At 34.5% G+C, this 15,790-nt stretch overlaps 1 protein-coding gene across 1 annotated transcript in view; it reads right to left on the bottom strand.

The window, feature by feature from the left end:
- Positions 1-366: 366 nt before the first annotated feature.
- LOC111087548 overlaps positions 367-15,790 on the bottom strand; it is a 61,961-nt gene continuing 46,537 nt past the window's right edge. The window contains exon 2 of the mRNA XM_022394535.1: positions 367-1,353. Coding sequence (XP_022250243.1) covers positions 849-1,349 — 501 coding nt within the window. The 5' untranslated portion in view covers positions 1,350-1,353 and the 3' untranslated portion in view covers positions 367-848. The remainder of the gene's footprint in view (positions 1,354-15,790) is intronic.

The following is a 15,790-nucleotide window of genomic DNA, read 5'->3' as shown; positions in this document are numbered from 1 at the left end:
GTAAAAAAAATGTACTCTGCTTCTTGGGTCAGTGGGTACACTGTGAAACGGACTATTAAATTCCATTCTTCTGTGAAACAAGAATAGTCCAAGACCTGGTGGTGGGTGCTGTTAACTGTCTGCCTTCTCTTTATTCTGTCCGTTTAAATTTAGAAAAGAGTCGAGGGTTTTTGTGTAGCTTTACACGAGTATCCAAAACAAACTGTACAATTATGAAAGCTACAGACAAGTTGCTTTTATCTTCTTTATTTCACCACTGATTTATTAATTTATACATTTTATTAAATTATACAGGTTTTTAACAATGGGCAGTATGTTACGTGGATTGTAGTTTGTTAATTGGGAACCAGATCTCACAGTATCAGCAGTATTAGGGTCGAGGGTTTTTGTGTAGCTTTACACGAGTATCCAAAACAAACTGTACAATTATGAAAGCTACAGACAAGTTGCTTTTATCTTCTTTATTTCACCACTGATTTATTAATTTATACATTTTACTAAATTATACAGGTTTTTAACAATGGGCAGTATGTTACGTGGATTGTAGTTTGTTAATTGGGAACCAGATCCCATAGATCAGCAGTATTACTTTATACTGCTATTATTTTTTCTTTTCGCATCGGTTCAAATTACATTTAAGCCATTGTTATAACTTAAGTATAATTTCAATTAATGCGGTTGTTACTTGTACGGTGTTAATTAAGGAAGGCAAGTAATATATATATATATATATATTTATATGTGTGTGTATTTCCTTATCTTAAGTTAAGTTCAAAGTTATCTATGGTGCAAAGATTTACGTGAATGTATATGCTAGGATTAGACGTACCAGAGAGTTCAAATATATTTTATACAACTATTTTGCTTGATCTCTTCATAGGTGACCATTCGCCAAAACCTTCATCGAATATATCTTCGTCAAAGCCTCGAGAGTCCACTTCCGGGAACTTTCGCCTTTGGCGGGTATCATAGTCAACATCCAAGAAAGAATTGAACCGTGCTGCGTTGCTCAAGTTCATTGGATCTGGGTTTAACAATTTCAAAAGCTGTCTATTTCGGTTATTCTGCAGTTCAGAGCTTCGTTTCATACTTACCAAACGTCCGGATCCGGTCAGCAGGGGACGATAGTCTTGGCCGTCTAGCTGCTTGTCAACGTCGTTGATATGGTCTTCCGGAAGCTCTGGGCTGTTTCCTATAAAATGTAGCTTTTTCATCATGGAGTACCAATATGGCGCCACTGTAGAAGACGTCTCCAAATGTTGCTTATCCAACGAAGAGTGCAGTCCATTGCATGGAGAGAAATATACTAACCACAGAGTGGTGAAGAGTACCAATGTTGGTATAGTCATGGTTCTGAAAAATATATAAATTAACAATTGTTAACCTGAAGACCCTTAAAAATTTAACTAAAATTTTAAGCAAGAGTTAGTATGTCGTTTATCCTACTCAAACAAATTATTTCTTTCCAAGTTGTTTCAAAATAATTTTTTTTATCATATACGACAACGAATAGGTTTTTTTTTCACATTCATAAAATTTCTAGCACTTTCATTAAACTTATATAAAACTGAAAACTGTTTTGAAATGAAACATTAAATGCAATATGTGTAATAAAAGAATTCAAAAGCTATGATGCTGAACCACAGGTGTTGAGATAAAATATGGAAAAAATTTAGAATATCCTTGTCTGGCAAAAATGAAGGAGAAAGCAAAACTTTTTCATCACCAACAAAGTGAGCTTTTGGATAATCGCTTCCCAGTGGCTCAGATGTAAATCTGTAGGCTTATGGCGCAAAATTCGGGTTTCGATACCTGTGGTGAGAAGAGTACAGATAATCCATTGTGGACTGGGTGCTTAACCACGACTGAAATAACTTTTGGATAATCTAAATGTGAATTATTTATCATTGTTAATTCCAAAGCATCATTGAACGTTTACATTATGCATAGCCCTGTTCTTCTTGGTAATTGTCTCCCGGTTGGTGAGCGATAATTTACTGACTTACATCGCTAAAACCTGGGGTTTGATTCATCACAGAACAAAGATAATCAGTTGTGTAGCCTTGCACTCAAAATATTCATAGCAATCTTAAAACGTAAAACAAAATTGTTATATTAAATTATATTGTAATGGTATAGAATGAAACAGCGTTAACTTGGTACAGAACTGTTGCCCGGTGTTGTTTGTTGCGGCGATATATTGAATAATATTGTAACTATCGGAAAAACTCGTGCTTCGTGTATGAAGTGTATTTATACATATTATTTGAATATATTTGAGTAGAATACACAGAAAGTAACACTTTATGAAATGAAAAATCCAGTTATTTGTATTAAAGTCATTAAATGTAAAAATATGTAAGAAATATCTACGTATTACAAAACGTATTTTTGTACACAACATTCTTTGTATAAACACACTATCTTTCAGGGTATTTACCAACACCTTCATAAACCTAAGTAGAGATGTATTTGTCCCTAAACGTACAGTAGATGTTTGTATAGTTCAATCCTTTCCAGACCACCCGTATCGTGTATTACTCGTAAAGAAAGTGCGACATCAAATTGTGGAAAAGTTAATTGTGATTTTTCCCACAAATTTCCTTTAAAAATAAAATTACAACTGAAATGTTGAGATTTTAAATTTTCTTTTGAAGTAAATTTTACTTTAATATTTGTTTTTGAAGAACAGCCAAACAGAAATAAAAGAAATAGAAACTTTAGCCCTAATTGTCGGTTTAGAGCCGCCTGTTGGAATTTTTTTGAGATTGTGACAATATGTAAATTGCTCGCCAGCGCAGACGATAAATATGTTTGAAGTTAAGTACGCCATACAATTAGTTATCTGTGCTCTACACATCACGTGCATCGAAAGCCCGGTTTCTAGCGTTGTAAGTCCGCAGCTATACAGCTGTACCACTTGGGGTTAGATGATAAGAGGTTAGCAATGCATATATGTAATACAATTGTAGAAATATTTTCTTCGTGTGATAGTTTTGATATAATGATGTATTTAAATCATGATAGCAAGAAGTATAAAAAAATTGTCATCGTGTTGTTTTTTTTTGTAAATTTCTTTGTATTAAAATTGTCTGAATCATATATGTATCATCAGAAACTTGGAATTATATTCTTCCACACTGTGGATTAGGCGTAGAGGTTCCTTTCCATTTGAGGTACAGAAGAAAGGAAATTCACGAAGATGTGATACCGGTAACGTCTATTACACAGGCCCCCCAGTGGCACAGCGGGATGACTGCATACTTACAACGCTTTAAACCTGGTTTCGAGACCCGAGGAGTGCAGAGCATAGATAGCCCATTGTGTAGCTTTGTGCTTAACTTCAAACAAACTATTACACAGGCCCCTCCCAGTGGCACAGCGGTATGTCTGCAGACTTACAACGCTTGAAACCGGGTTTCGATACCCGTGGTGAGCAGAGCACAGATAGCCCATAGTGTAGCTTTGTTTTTAACTTCAAACAAACTATTACACAGGCCTGTGCTGGTTTTATTGTCTTGATATTTTTACATGTTCTACGATAATTCCTGATCGCTGAATCCGAAAATGATATCCGTTTTTTCTCCATCACGTACAGATTTTTCACAAAACGTCATAACGCAATACCTAAAAGAAAGACGTAGTATTGAGACAAAAATACGTAGATTTCACACACACACAAATCGGGATGAATGAGGATGCATATTTGTTTGACATCAATGTTCTTCCCTTTTCTTCACTTTGTTTGTAATTTTGTTAACAAACATAATTAAAAATGTTCATTGTGGTAAAGGAAATAATAATATGATCTAAAAAAAGAAAAAATTCTTCCCGATTTGTAAAAAATCCTTACATGATAAAAAATTTAATTAATATTATTTTCGATATATGCGTAGCTTAATTATGAAAAATCCGTTATTAAAACCAAAACAACTTTTATGAAGTTTAAATTTTCAGAACTGTGTTATTATCAAAGCTAAGTTTTATTTTTTGTTCTCATTAGTTAATGGTATTCTGTTCTTTATAAGCCTTGGTAGGGTAGTAAATTAATTTAACGTCTTTCCTTGCTTGTTTGTTTATTTTACCGAAGTAATTGTCTTTAAAATTAATGTTTTGTGTAAAGTATTTTAAGGTTTGTAATTTGAAAAGGTACTCCAAATATCGTACTTTTGTACTAATTTAAACTTAACTTCGCCGTCTCGTTACCCGTTTTTCAACTAATGGTAGATATATTATTATATGAACGTCATAAATAAGTTTTACGTATAAAATAGAGAGATATGCATACCCTTTTATTTATATTAGTTTTAACACTTTAGATAGCTGGCAAAGTGAGGGTTAACGAAGACTAGTATCGAAATTAAAGAAAGGTTGAAAAATCGCCATGTTTTTATATTAGTATTTAAAGAAGGATGATGTTTCCAGCTAGTGCTCTTCGTCAGATCGTACAACAACCAGATTACGCAATTACATATGGACATTGAATTCTACTTTAATTATGCAGATAGTACAAAAAACACAATGCTGATTTGGGATAGCACCAATGCTGTAAAAACGTGTATTTCTTTAACACAAATTTTTGTTGTCTTTCAAAATTTGTAGTGCATACTGGATGGATTTATACATTTTGACAAAAAGGTTAGAAAAAAAAAAAGACGACCTTTATACTCCAGAGAATTGTAAAAAAACTTTATATTTTAACCAACGTTTCGCCTTTGCGGCTTCATCAGGGTTAATACATACAACATTGGTTAAAATAAAATGTTCTTTTATATTTATCTGGTATATAAAGGTCGTCTTTTTTCTAACCTCTTTGACAAACGTCTGTTCGTTATAGACTGGACTGTCCCTTAGGCTTAACTTTGTGAAATCTTTTTCTCTACTACAAAAATAACTTTATATTTTAACCAACGTTTCGCCTTTGCGGCTTCATCAGGGTTAATACATACAACATTGGTTAAAATAAAATGCTCTTTTATATTTATCTGGTATATAAAGGTCGTCTTTTTTCTAACCTCTTTGACAAACGTCTGATCGTTCATAGACTGGACTGTCCCTTAGGCTTAACTTTGTGAAATCTTTTTTCTCTACTTTAATACCCAAGCCTGATTAAACAGCTATCTGCTAAACCTCAAATCAACCATAGGTACAAGACACGTTTATTCGAATGATTAGAGTTTTAAAACAGCAGTAGTTTGATGCAAATATTAAAAGTACTGAAGACAGCATTTTCCTGCTTTTGTAACGTAATACTTCATTAAATGGTGGTAACGTAATGAAAAATCAATAAATAAACTGAAACACGAATCTCGTAATTAATTATACTGTTGGGCATTTAATGTGCACGAGGAAGGTAACTGATATCCCTTTTTATCCTTCCTTGCTTTAAATATCATCATTGCATTAATGCTAGAAAAATATCACACACACTTGTAAATTCACTGATATAATGAATTTGATAATATACAGCGAAATGAAACTGAAAAATCCGTGAATTTTTGTCCAATTCGAAATATTTAACTTGCAGTTAACTTGATTGAAATATCATATTTGAGTAGCCCGGCATGGCCAGGTGGTTAGGGCGCTCGACTCCCAATCTGAGGGTCGCGGGTTCGAATCCCCGTCACACCAAACATGCTCGCCCTTTCAGCCGTGAGGACGTTATAATGTGACGGTCAATCCCACTATTCGTTGGTAAAAGAGTAGCCCAAGAGTTGGCGGTGGGTGGTGATGACTAGCTGCCGTCATTCTAGTCTTACACTGCTAAATTAGGGACGACTAGCGCAGATAGCCCTCGTGTAGCTTTGCGCGAAATTCAAAACAAACAAACAAACATATTTGAGTATGGCAGTGGTTGCCATTATCAGAAAATAAAACATTAAACTAATGCGCCATTTATCTAGTTTGCGCCCCCCAGTCTTACAACGCTAGAAACCGGGTTTCGATGCAGATAGCTTTGTGCTCAACTACAAAATCTACTTTGCATTCAAAAATTAAAACAATGTTACATGAATTTAAAATTTGATGACATGCATCATTTGAATTTAACACTTATTTTTGGCGTTATCAGAGACAGTTTAACTCAAACCTGCTTATCGGATTATAAATATATATTTCCTACTTTTCTGTCATAAAAACTCTCCTTTTGACTTTTAACAAGTAGCCACGTTCAAATCATTGTTTACCAGAGGTGCTGACACACGGGGTCCGTGCCTCGAATCCACAGTTGGTGTCTTGAAAAATCAGAATAGAAAAACCATGATTGATATCACACCGAAACGCCGAAAATTCTCGCGGCTGAGGGCCCCAGCCATGAATATTTTAGATACTTAGCGACCCTTCTGCTGTTTACTGTTTTGTCTCACAGCTAGAAGTACAATACACAATTTGGTGACAGCTCACAATTAAATGACATATTTTTCTGGATGATAGTTTGTTTGTTTGTTTTTGAATTATGCGCAAAGCTACACGAGGGCTATCTGCACTAGCCGTCCCTAATTTAGCAGTGTAAGACTAGAGGTAAGGCAGCTAGTCATCATCACACACCGCCCACTCTTGGGCTACTCTTTTACCAACGAATAGTGGGATTGACCGTCACTATATAACGCCCCCACGGCTGAAAGGGCGAGCATGTTTGGTGGGACGGGGATCCGAACCCGTTTGATACAGTTAAAAGTGCTTATACTGCATAGTTTTATTTGTTGTATATATCAAATAATGGAGTAATATTGCACACAACTAGTTTTTATTGAAACACTAGGCAATTTTTAGTCTGTATATTAATTAATTATTGAGAATTACGTGTCAGTCAAAGTATTAAATAATTTGATAAATTGTTAGTTAACATATCTTTACATCAGTGCACACACACAGCAAAAACCATCAAATTACTTGGTAATGTTCTGTCCATTTAATATTAATTAGTTTCAGCGAATAAAGCAAATTTTTAAAATATATACATCAATTATTTGTATCCATAGGAAATGAACTGTTCCTTTGAAATCATTCAATTAAAATATTTAACTATGACATGAAAAGATTCTTAAGAAGCATGAATTACAATACTATTTTTAATACAAAGGGTTTGGTACGTTTCTGTAGCTTCTGTTTGCGTTTTTGAGGTCTGCCGAAACGTGTCGAGTTTTCTGTATTAAAAGTAGTTTTAATACTTGCTTTACAACGTTATTTTCGTGACTGGGTTTGATAGATTTTGAGCATGAGAGAGCGTATGTATTTAGATATATGTAATTTTTTTTTTTAATATAGAGCATTTTTGTGAGAATGTCTTCACCTGCGTCATGTACTGGAACTGTTAAGCACTGCCCTACAAAGAAGAAAACAGTTAATGTTGCTTCGACCACTTAATCTCTTTGATGATGCAAATTTATTTTCTTTTTTCTTCTTGTTTATTAAAACCTCGTGTTTTTCTCCAGAAATATCTCGCCTCTTGTCTTTAGGAGACCCCTTCCCGAAATTCTTTATCTATTAACTGTAACCCACTATAAAATAAAAGCTCAGCATAAATACTACGTAAATACTACGCGTTCTAAAGAATGGATATAAAAAGAAGAATCATCCAAAATATACACTTTTCCAGAAACTATGATTTTTGATAACCATTATGTTAACCTGAATGTTTCTAAATAAATGTGTACTCTAAGACGAACATGGTCGAAACCGCTATTAATTGGTAGTTTCTATAAGACGAACATAGTCGGAGCCGCTATTGATTGGTACCTTATATAAGACAAACATGGTCGAAACCGCTGTTAATTAGTAGCTTATATAAGACGAACATAGTCGAAACTGAATTACAGAAATGTTTGAGGGTATTTAGTTTTTTAGCTAAGTTGTGAAACTCATCAGATAATAAAACAGATTGTTATAGTAGCTTTGTCTTTAGCCAAACTGGATCTACGGTGTGAAATGTCTTCGTTTTTCTTTAGCCAAGCTGGATCTACGGTGTGAAATGTCTTCGTTTTTTTAGTCAAGCTGGATCTACGGTGTGAAATGTCTTCGTTTTTTTTAAGTCAAGCTGGATCTACGGTGTGAAATGTCTTCGTTTTTCTTTAGCCAAGCTGGATCTACGGTGTGAAATGTCTTCGTTTTTCTTTAGCCAAGCTGGATCTACGGTGTGAAATGTCTTCGTATTTCTTTAGCCAAGCTGGATCTACGGTGTAAAATGTCTTCGATTGGAGATGATTCAAAAGGTAGACTATTCTTCATCAAGGGAAAAATGGGAAAGATCAAGAGAATGATTCAGTCAGGTGTGAGTAAAGGTGAGTGACTTCATGGTTAAGCAAGTATGACAGCTTGAATATGTTTCATTTGTTCTAATAATTTTATTTTACGGGAAGAAATTATCCTTCTACATAAATACATGTTAAATATTGGCTATCCGGTTGATTTTCTAACGAAAATTACACGCAATTTCCTAAACAACAAAATCCAACCACCAACCAACGTACACACCGTCCCCAAATTTCCCCTCATTATCTTCCCTTCATTTTATGGGTTCGCAATCCGTACCAATTAAAAACAACTATTTTTCCCTAATAAAAAATTTCTATCCTCAAATGCAGCTTAGAATAATATACAGACCTAGTCTCCGCATTAAACACTTATTTCAATACACGCAGAGCAAGTACCTAAACTTCTACGTTCATGACTTGTGTATAAACATACGTGTAGTGACTGTAAGGTTACGTAAGTTGTCAAAACGCAACGCCACTTAAAAACTGTGAACATTTAGGAGTATCTAACAGAATCAGCCATCCTTTACTTAAACCCAGCCACTCATCCATTCGCCCACATTCTGAAACCACAGGTCACAATATTATATTTAACGATTTCTCTATCATCACCACAGGATCTTCAGACCTTGACCTCTGCATTAAAGAAAGTATACTCACAGCTAAAGACCGCCCCACCCTTAACGATTTACAAAGCTCTTTAGATCTAAAATTGTTCTAAATTTTCACACTTAACTCAGCTGTTGTGTAATATATATACAAACATTGTTTCATCCGTCCATTTAACGCTTTTCTTAATAACTAAGTAAACTAATGATTATGTTATTATATTATAATTTTAGTAATAATCATATTTGTAACACAATTTTCAGATTTCGCTAAAGACAAAATAAGTTATTCCGAAACGTTTGAACCTTGTAAATAAAATATTTTATGTTTTATCAACCGTCTTCATCTTCGTTATTAGACTTGTCTAACTCTGAAGTATCAGGAGCAAAAGTGAAGCTGTTTGATTAACATTTCATCTTGTGTATCCACAAACTTTCCTTGATGCGTAGCATTTCTTTGCTATACGCACTCCCCAAGATGTCGAAGTGTTTAGAAGTGATACTTTGTCTGAGCTTGTGTATTAAAGAGCATGCGCAAAATACAGCATATAATCAGTCGTTCATCCTTCGCCACTGTTTACAGGACTGTGACACAAATGTCACTTCTAAACACTTCGACATCTCGGGGAGTGCACATAGCAAACAAGTGCTACGCACTAAGGAAAGTTTATGGATACACAAGATGAGTCCTGAATCAAATTATAATCAAACAACTTGGAAGTGATAAGGCTAGAAAGAAGGAACTAATCAAAGTCATCCGCCGCCAACTCTTAGGTTACTCTTTACCAAAGAATAGTTTATTGACTGTTTCATTATACATATCTAAGGTAGCATGTTCAGTGACAGGATTCGAAACAAAAAAGTCTAGATATAAAGATTTTAGAATGGTTTGTTTAGAAAAAAATAACTTAAAAGGTAAACTATTGATAAAGTGAAAAAAAAAGATTTGAAAATCTAGTAACAATAAATGTTAAGAAGAGAGAAGTAGGATAAATTACTCACATGAAAGTTATAATAAATAAATAATAAGTATCAAGAACGATAAGAGGTAAAAATAAACAACTTACATCACTTATGACAAAAAACAAACATTTTCACTTGTCGAAAGGGAACTAATTAATTATTGAAGATCACCGAGTCCAGGATCTAGATTTATTCCACAAGGATGAATGGTACTTAAAGTAGCATTTTTCTATCAGCTTTAGTTTTGAAATCGGTTTCAGTACCTATGAATATCACATGATAAATAGAATGACATGATTGGTTGAAGTGTCGGATAACATAATTTCTTACATTTTTCCGTAAGTGAATTTTTGAATCAACGTGTTTTCATAACACCATGAATTGTTTAGAGGTTTCTATGTCAACCATAGTTTCAAACAATTTTTCGCACTAATAGTTTAAAGTCGATATACAAACAAAACTTACTACAAAATCGGATCATCTCTTATGTGCATCTAACGTATTACTCGTTATTCTAGCTTTCATTTTTTTTTTCGTATAACTTATTTAAAGTAAACACTGACTCGCTTCCAAAGTCACAGATAGGTTTTATCTGGTTAAAGGTGAAAAGGTGTTTATGGATCTGTTTTAAAATGATTTTCAAATTTGGATGTTTTTATTCAGTTAAATTGAAACTTGTAGAATGGAAAACAATTTTTTTCTCAATTATTGAGAGACCAGTAAACATGATTTCAAGCGAAAGTGATATAGCTTTAAAAAACAATCTACTCAGGATTCATCGACAAAATTCCAAATCAGAAGGACCCCAAAATTAATCTTATGTTCTATAATCTTGACGTGTAACTGGACAAACAATGTGATTTCATTCCAGCATGGAAAGTTGATGTGTGGAACAACGATTTCGGAAACTCCATTCTATAATCTTGACGTGTAACTGGACAAACAATGTGATTTCATTCCAGCATGGAAAGTTGATGTGTGGAACAACGACTTTGGAAACTCCATTCTATAATCTTGACGTGTAACTGGACAAACAATGTGATTTCATTCCAGCATGGAAAGTTGATATGTGGAACAACGACTTCGGAAACTCCATTCTATAATCTTGACGTGTAACTGGACAAACAATGTGATTTCATTCCAGCATGGAAAGTTGATGTGTGGACTTCGGAAACTCCATTCTATAATCTTGACGTGTAACTGGACAAACAATGTGATTTCATTCCAGCATGGAAAATTGATGTGTGGAACAACGACTTCGGAAACTCCATTCTACAATATTATTGTGGTGATCTTAGTGGAACAACGACTTCGGAAACTCCATTCTGTAATATTGTTGTGGTGATCTTAGTGGAACAACGACTTCGAAAACTCCATTCTGTAATATTGTTGTAGTGATCTTAGTGGAACAACGACTTCGGAAACTCCATTCTGTAATATTGTTGTAGTGATCTAAGTGGAACAACGACTTCGGAAACTCAATTCTGTTATATTGTTGTAGTGATCTTAATAGTTAACTGGTTAGACATGGAGATTTGATTCATGCATTAATAGCTTATGTCTGCCCACCTTCTAGGAATCTCTATATTCTCGACTTCAGAGTATTGCATGTGACGTTCGGTAGTCTCAACATCAATGAATTATAAACACAGCTTCCTACAATCGTCTGCTTTTAACTCTTATTATAACAAAAACTAAACAATAAAAAAATATTCATTCACAAAATACATTAATCAAATATATCTAAACTCAACAGTCTTTTATATCATGACACCAGGCTTTGAAACAAATAACAGAAAATCTAAATTCTGTAATAATGTTATAATTATATTGATCTTATCGTGTAATTTGGAAAGATATGGTGATTTGAAAGAAAACCACTTTTCTTTAATATGGTAATTGTAGTAATCTTAAGATGAAACTGTATAGACACAATGATTTGATTCATGTATTAAAAAAGCTTATTGTTCGAACATATTTATTTGAGTTCTGCACGAAAACCCAACGTATGAACTTAAAAAAACGAAAACCTCCATTCTGTAATAGCATTTTAATTGTAGATGTCTTTGCATGTTACTGGATAGAAATATGCAACTGACTCCCGCATGAATAACCGATTTGTGGAACAAAGAATTGAGAAGGTTTCTTAAGTAATAAAGTTGTAATTTTTATCATCATAACATGTAACTAGATGGACAAGGGGTTTGACTCGTGTATGAAAAGCTGATGAGTGGAAAGAATATAGAACCTTCATTATGTAATAGTGCTGTAATTGTAGTGACTTAAAGTTTAGCTTTAATTAATCTGGTAATTTTTCAAAATTGAAATGTGCTGCGGGTAAAACCTGGGGGATATTATAGAGTTGTAGCTGAGAGTTCCATAAAAGTTTATGTTGCGTCAATGTATCCCCTTGACAACAAAGCAAATCTAATGAGGAATTTCAGCCAATGATTATGATTTTTGTGCGCCAGCAATACTAAGCATGGGGCGCACGTCTATCCGATTCGATTTTACTACTCATCACGATTTCTACCCACCTACCCTCAAATCTAATTATATGCACAAAGTAGAGAACCGTCCGTTATATATATATATATATATATATATGACTGGAAGAATTTTAAAAAAGCAAACTTGCCTGTCGCGGCAGAAAGCGCCATCGTTTCGTACAAGTTGCATGTTGATCGGTAACTGCAACGGCCGAGATATCGGCGTGACAGGTGGACAACTTTTCGTTCTTATATAGTATATACTATTCCATTTTGTTTGACTAAAATGGCAAAAAACAAGAGCGTAAATAGAGTGTCACTTAAAAACTAACTAGTGAGAAAAATAATCTTCGTCACTTAAGTTGACTGGGTTAAAACCGCAGAAATTTCTTAACAACGTCAAAATCCAGAAATACATTAATTTTCCTTCGGAACAGCTATAAGGTTTTAAAATGTTCCAAAACAACAATAACAGTCAAGAAACCCACATGTGTTGAACTGGTTTATCAGTAAGTACAAGATATCGTTTGGTCTACAAGTAAGACAATCTTAGTTTTAAGAAATCTCCAAGATCTAGGCAGTTGAAGCTATAAAATATAACATCTTCAAAGTTTCAACTTTTATTACTTTTCTTCTATATTGGCAAATATAATTTTATAGAAATTCCACAGCATGTGCAAGATTGTAAAAGTGCAGCATTGCGGCGTCGTGTTTGCTTATAGTGTATATCGTAAAATCTGTATCTTGTTCATACGACAGAGCATCACGAAACGAACAATTTTGTTTTTTGTATAAGTACCTTCCTTATTTTGACAATATAAATATCTTGTCACTTTGTAACTGAATATTATTATCTGAGCTTAACAAGTCAACAAACGAGTAAGTTCAAAGCAAGATGGTGGCAGTGCTGGGAATCCGGGCCCCGGCATGGCCAGGTGGTTAGGGCACTCGACTCGCAATCTGCAGGTCGCGGGTTCGAATCCCCGTCACACCAAACATGCTCGCCCTTTCAGCCGTGAGTGCGTTATAATGTGACGGTCAATCCCACTATTCGTTGGTAAAAGAGTAGCCCAAGAGTTGGCGGTGGGTGGTGATGACTAGCTACCTTCCCTCTAGTCTTACACTGCTAAATTAAGAACGGCTAGCGCAGATAGCCCTCGTGTAGCTTTGCGCGAAATTCAAAAAACAAACATACACTCTCAAAGGTCACTGGCCCTAACCAGGATGGACAGGACCATCACTTCGCCTAGAGCACGTACACATATACCCATCAGTGTCGAGAGCCACCACAGACCCCGGGGGTAAACATCCTCGCCAGGCCACTTTCTACAGACTCCTGGGCAAACATCCCCTTTTTCTCTCTTTTTAAACACTTTAAAGAACTTATTAAAACGAAGATCCTAAATTAAGACAGCAACGAGCTCATAAAAAAAGGCAAAATCCTAGCAGCAGCCGTTTTGATTTTACAGGGTAGGCGTAAAAACGTTAATAAAGTAACAACAAATATCTATTTAATCTATAAAGTAATAAATATATATAAATCATTACTTAATGTATCAAGCGTCTATATGCAAAGAAAAGCCCAAAACTATACTTTTTTTTTATGATTAAATGAAAATGTAACGTAAAGGTGCTTTGCGGGATTTTCGGCATAACCAGGTTTTATTCGCCCAGGCCCCTCGGCAGTTGTCCTCTCACCCACCCCTGTCGGCGGGCCTGAGTATATCAATACACACGATGTGTCGTGCAGCCAAAACGACCTGCGGGACACACCGTGTGTTATTAACTGGAGTGATAGTTTAGCGATTTTCCACCTTCTTTAGCTCGGACTGTGGTACTCCAAACTAACACATATTTTGGATGTGCTCTACTGGACCCTTACTTTACATACCAAATTTCAAGGCAATCCATTTAGAAATACAAGAGATATATTGAAGTTCTTCCTTTTTTTTTCTTCTTCTTCTTCGGACGGAAAGTTCGGAAACTTAATTTGGTACACGGATAAATCTTCACAACCGACAATTAGATGTCAAATTTGATCTAAGTATAAGACACATGTACAAAGTTATTCAATAAAAAGCGTTCAATTTTGAACAAAATCTTTGCGCACGCCTACACAAAAAGGCACGTGAGGTATAGGTCTAACATTTTTACTACAGATTCGATGACGAGGAACCCACTTTGAGATTAATAATGCTTGGAAACGGCTTGAATGGGCAATGAAGAAAAACTTTAATATAAGTTTAACATAATAGCAAATGTGCAAAACCTTGTCGAAACGTTGTACATTTGCTGTTATGTTAAACGTCTTTATTTGTAGGATGTGGAATTAGTTGTTAGGTATGTTCAATCTACTTTTTTAACAAATTATTGATATAACATCGACTAACAACTACGAATATTTAATAACAGTCTTCAGACTACTTCTAGATATCTGGTGAATTATTTCTATAATTGACTTGTATATGCTAATTTGTATGGTTTAGGCACTAAATGTCAAGGTCAAATACATAGATTCTACAAGGCTGACTTTAATTTATTACATGAATACAGAACTGGCTTCGGATGTATACATTTATGGCATTGGATTCATGATGGGGAAAACGAAGTCTAATAATGAAGATGAAAACAGTTGATCAGAAACAAAACATTATATTTACAAGGTTCGAACATTTCGGAATACACTCATTCCATCTTCAGCGAAATCTGAAAATCGTGTTATGAAGATGATTATTAACTAATACTATAACATCATAATCACTTGTTTACTTAGTTATTATGAGAAGTGGTAAACGGAAGGATATAACAACAAAGGATTATAGATATACCGTGTGAAAATGTAGAACAATTTTAGATCTAAAGTGTTTTGTGAGTCGTTAAGATCCTGTGGTAATGACAGAGAAATCGTTAAATATAATATTGTGACCTGTGGTTTCAGAATGTGAACGAATGGATGAGTGACTGGGTTTAAGTAGAGGATGGTTGGTTCTGTTAGATACTCCTAAATGTTCACAGGTTGTAGTTTTTAAGTGGCGTTTCGTTTTGCCAATGTACGTGACCTTACAGTCAATAAACGTATATTTATACACAAGCCATGAACGTAGAAGTTTAGATACTTGATCTTTGTACTGAAATAAGTGTTTAATGCGGAGTCTGAGTCTGTATGTTATTCTAAGCTGAATTTGAGGCTAAAAGTTTTTATTAGAGAGGAGAGTTGTTGTTAAATTTGTAGGTATTATGAACCCATAAAAGGAAGGGAGATAATGATGGAAATTTGGGAACGGTGTGTACTTTGGCTGGTGGTTGGAATTTATTGTTTAAGAAAGTGCGTGTAATATTTGTTAGAAAATCAGCCATTATTTAACATGGGTTTGCGAAAACGTTGTATTTTATATAGTTTAACTGTTGTGGTTGCGTTAACCACATCTTGTAGTACGTTGCTGTGTTAATTAATTATCTAATAATGCTTGGAGACGGC

Source organism: Limulus polyphemus, unplaced genomic scaffold (assembly GCF_000517525.1).
Source record: "Limulus polyphemus unplaced genomic scaffold, Limulus_polyphemus-2.1.2 Scaffold2283, whole genome shotgun sequence".
Lineage (NCBI taxonomy): Eukaryota > Metazoa > Arthropoda > Merostomata > Xiphosura > Limulidae > Limulus > Limulus polyphemus.
Note: the sequence above shows the minus strand (reverse complement) of the source record. Positions and strands in the feature narration are given on the sequence as shown.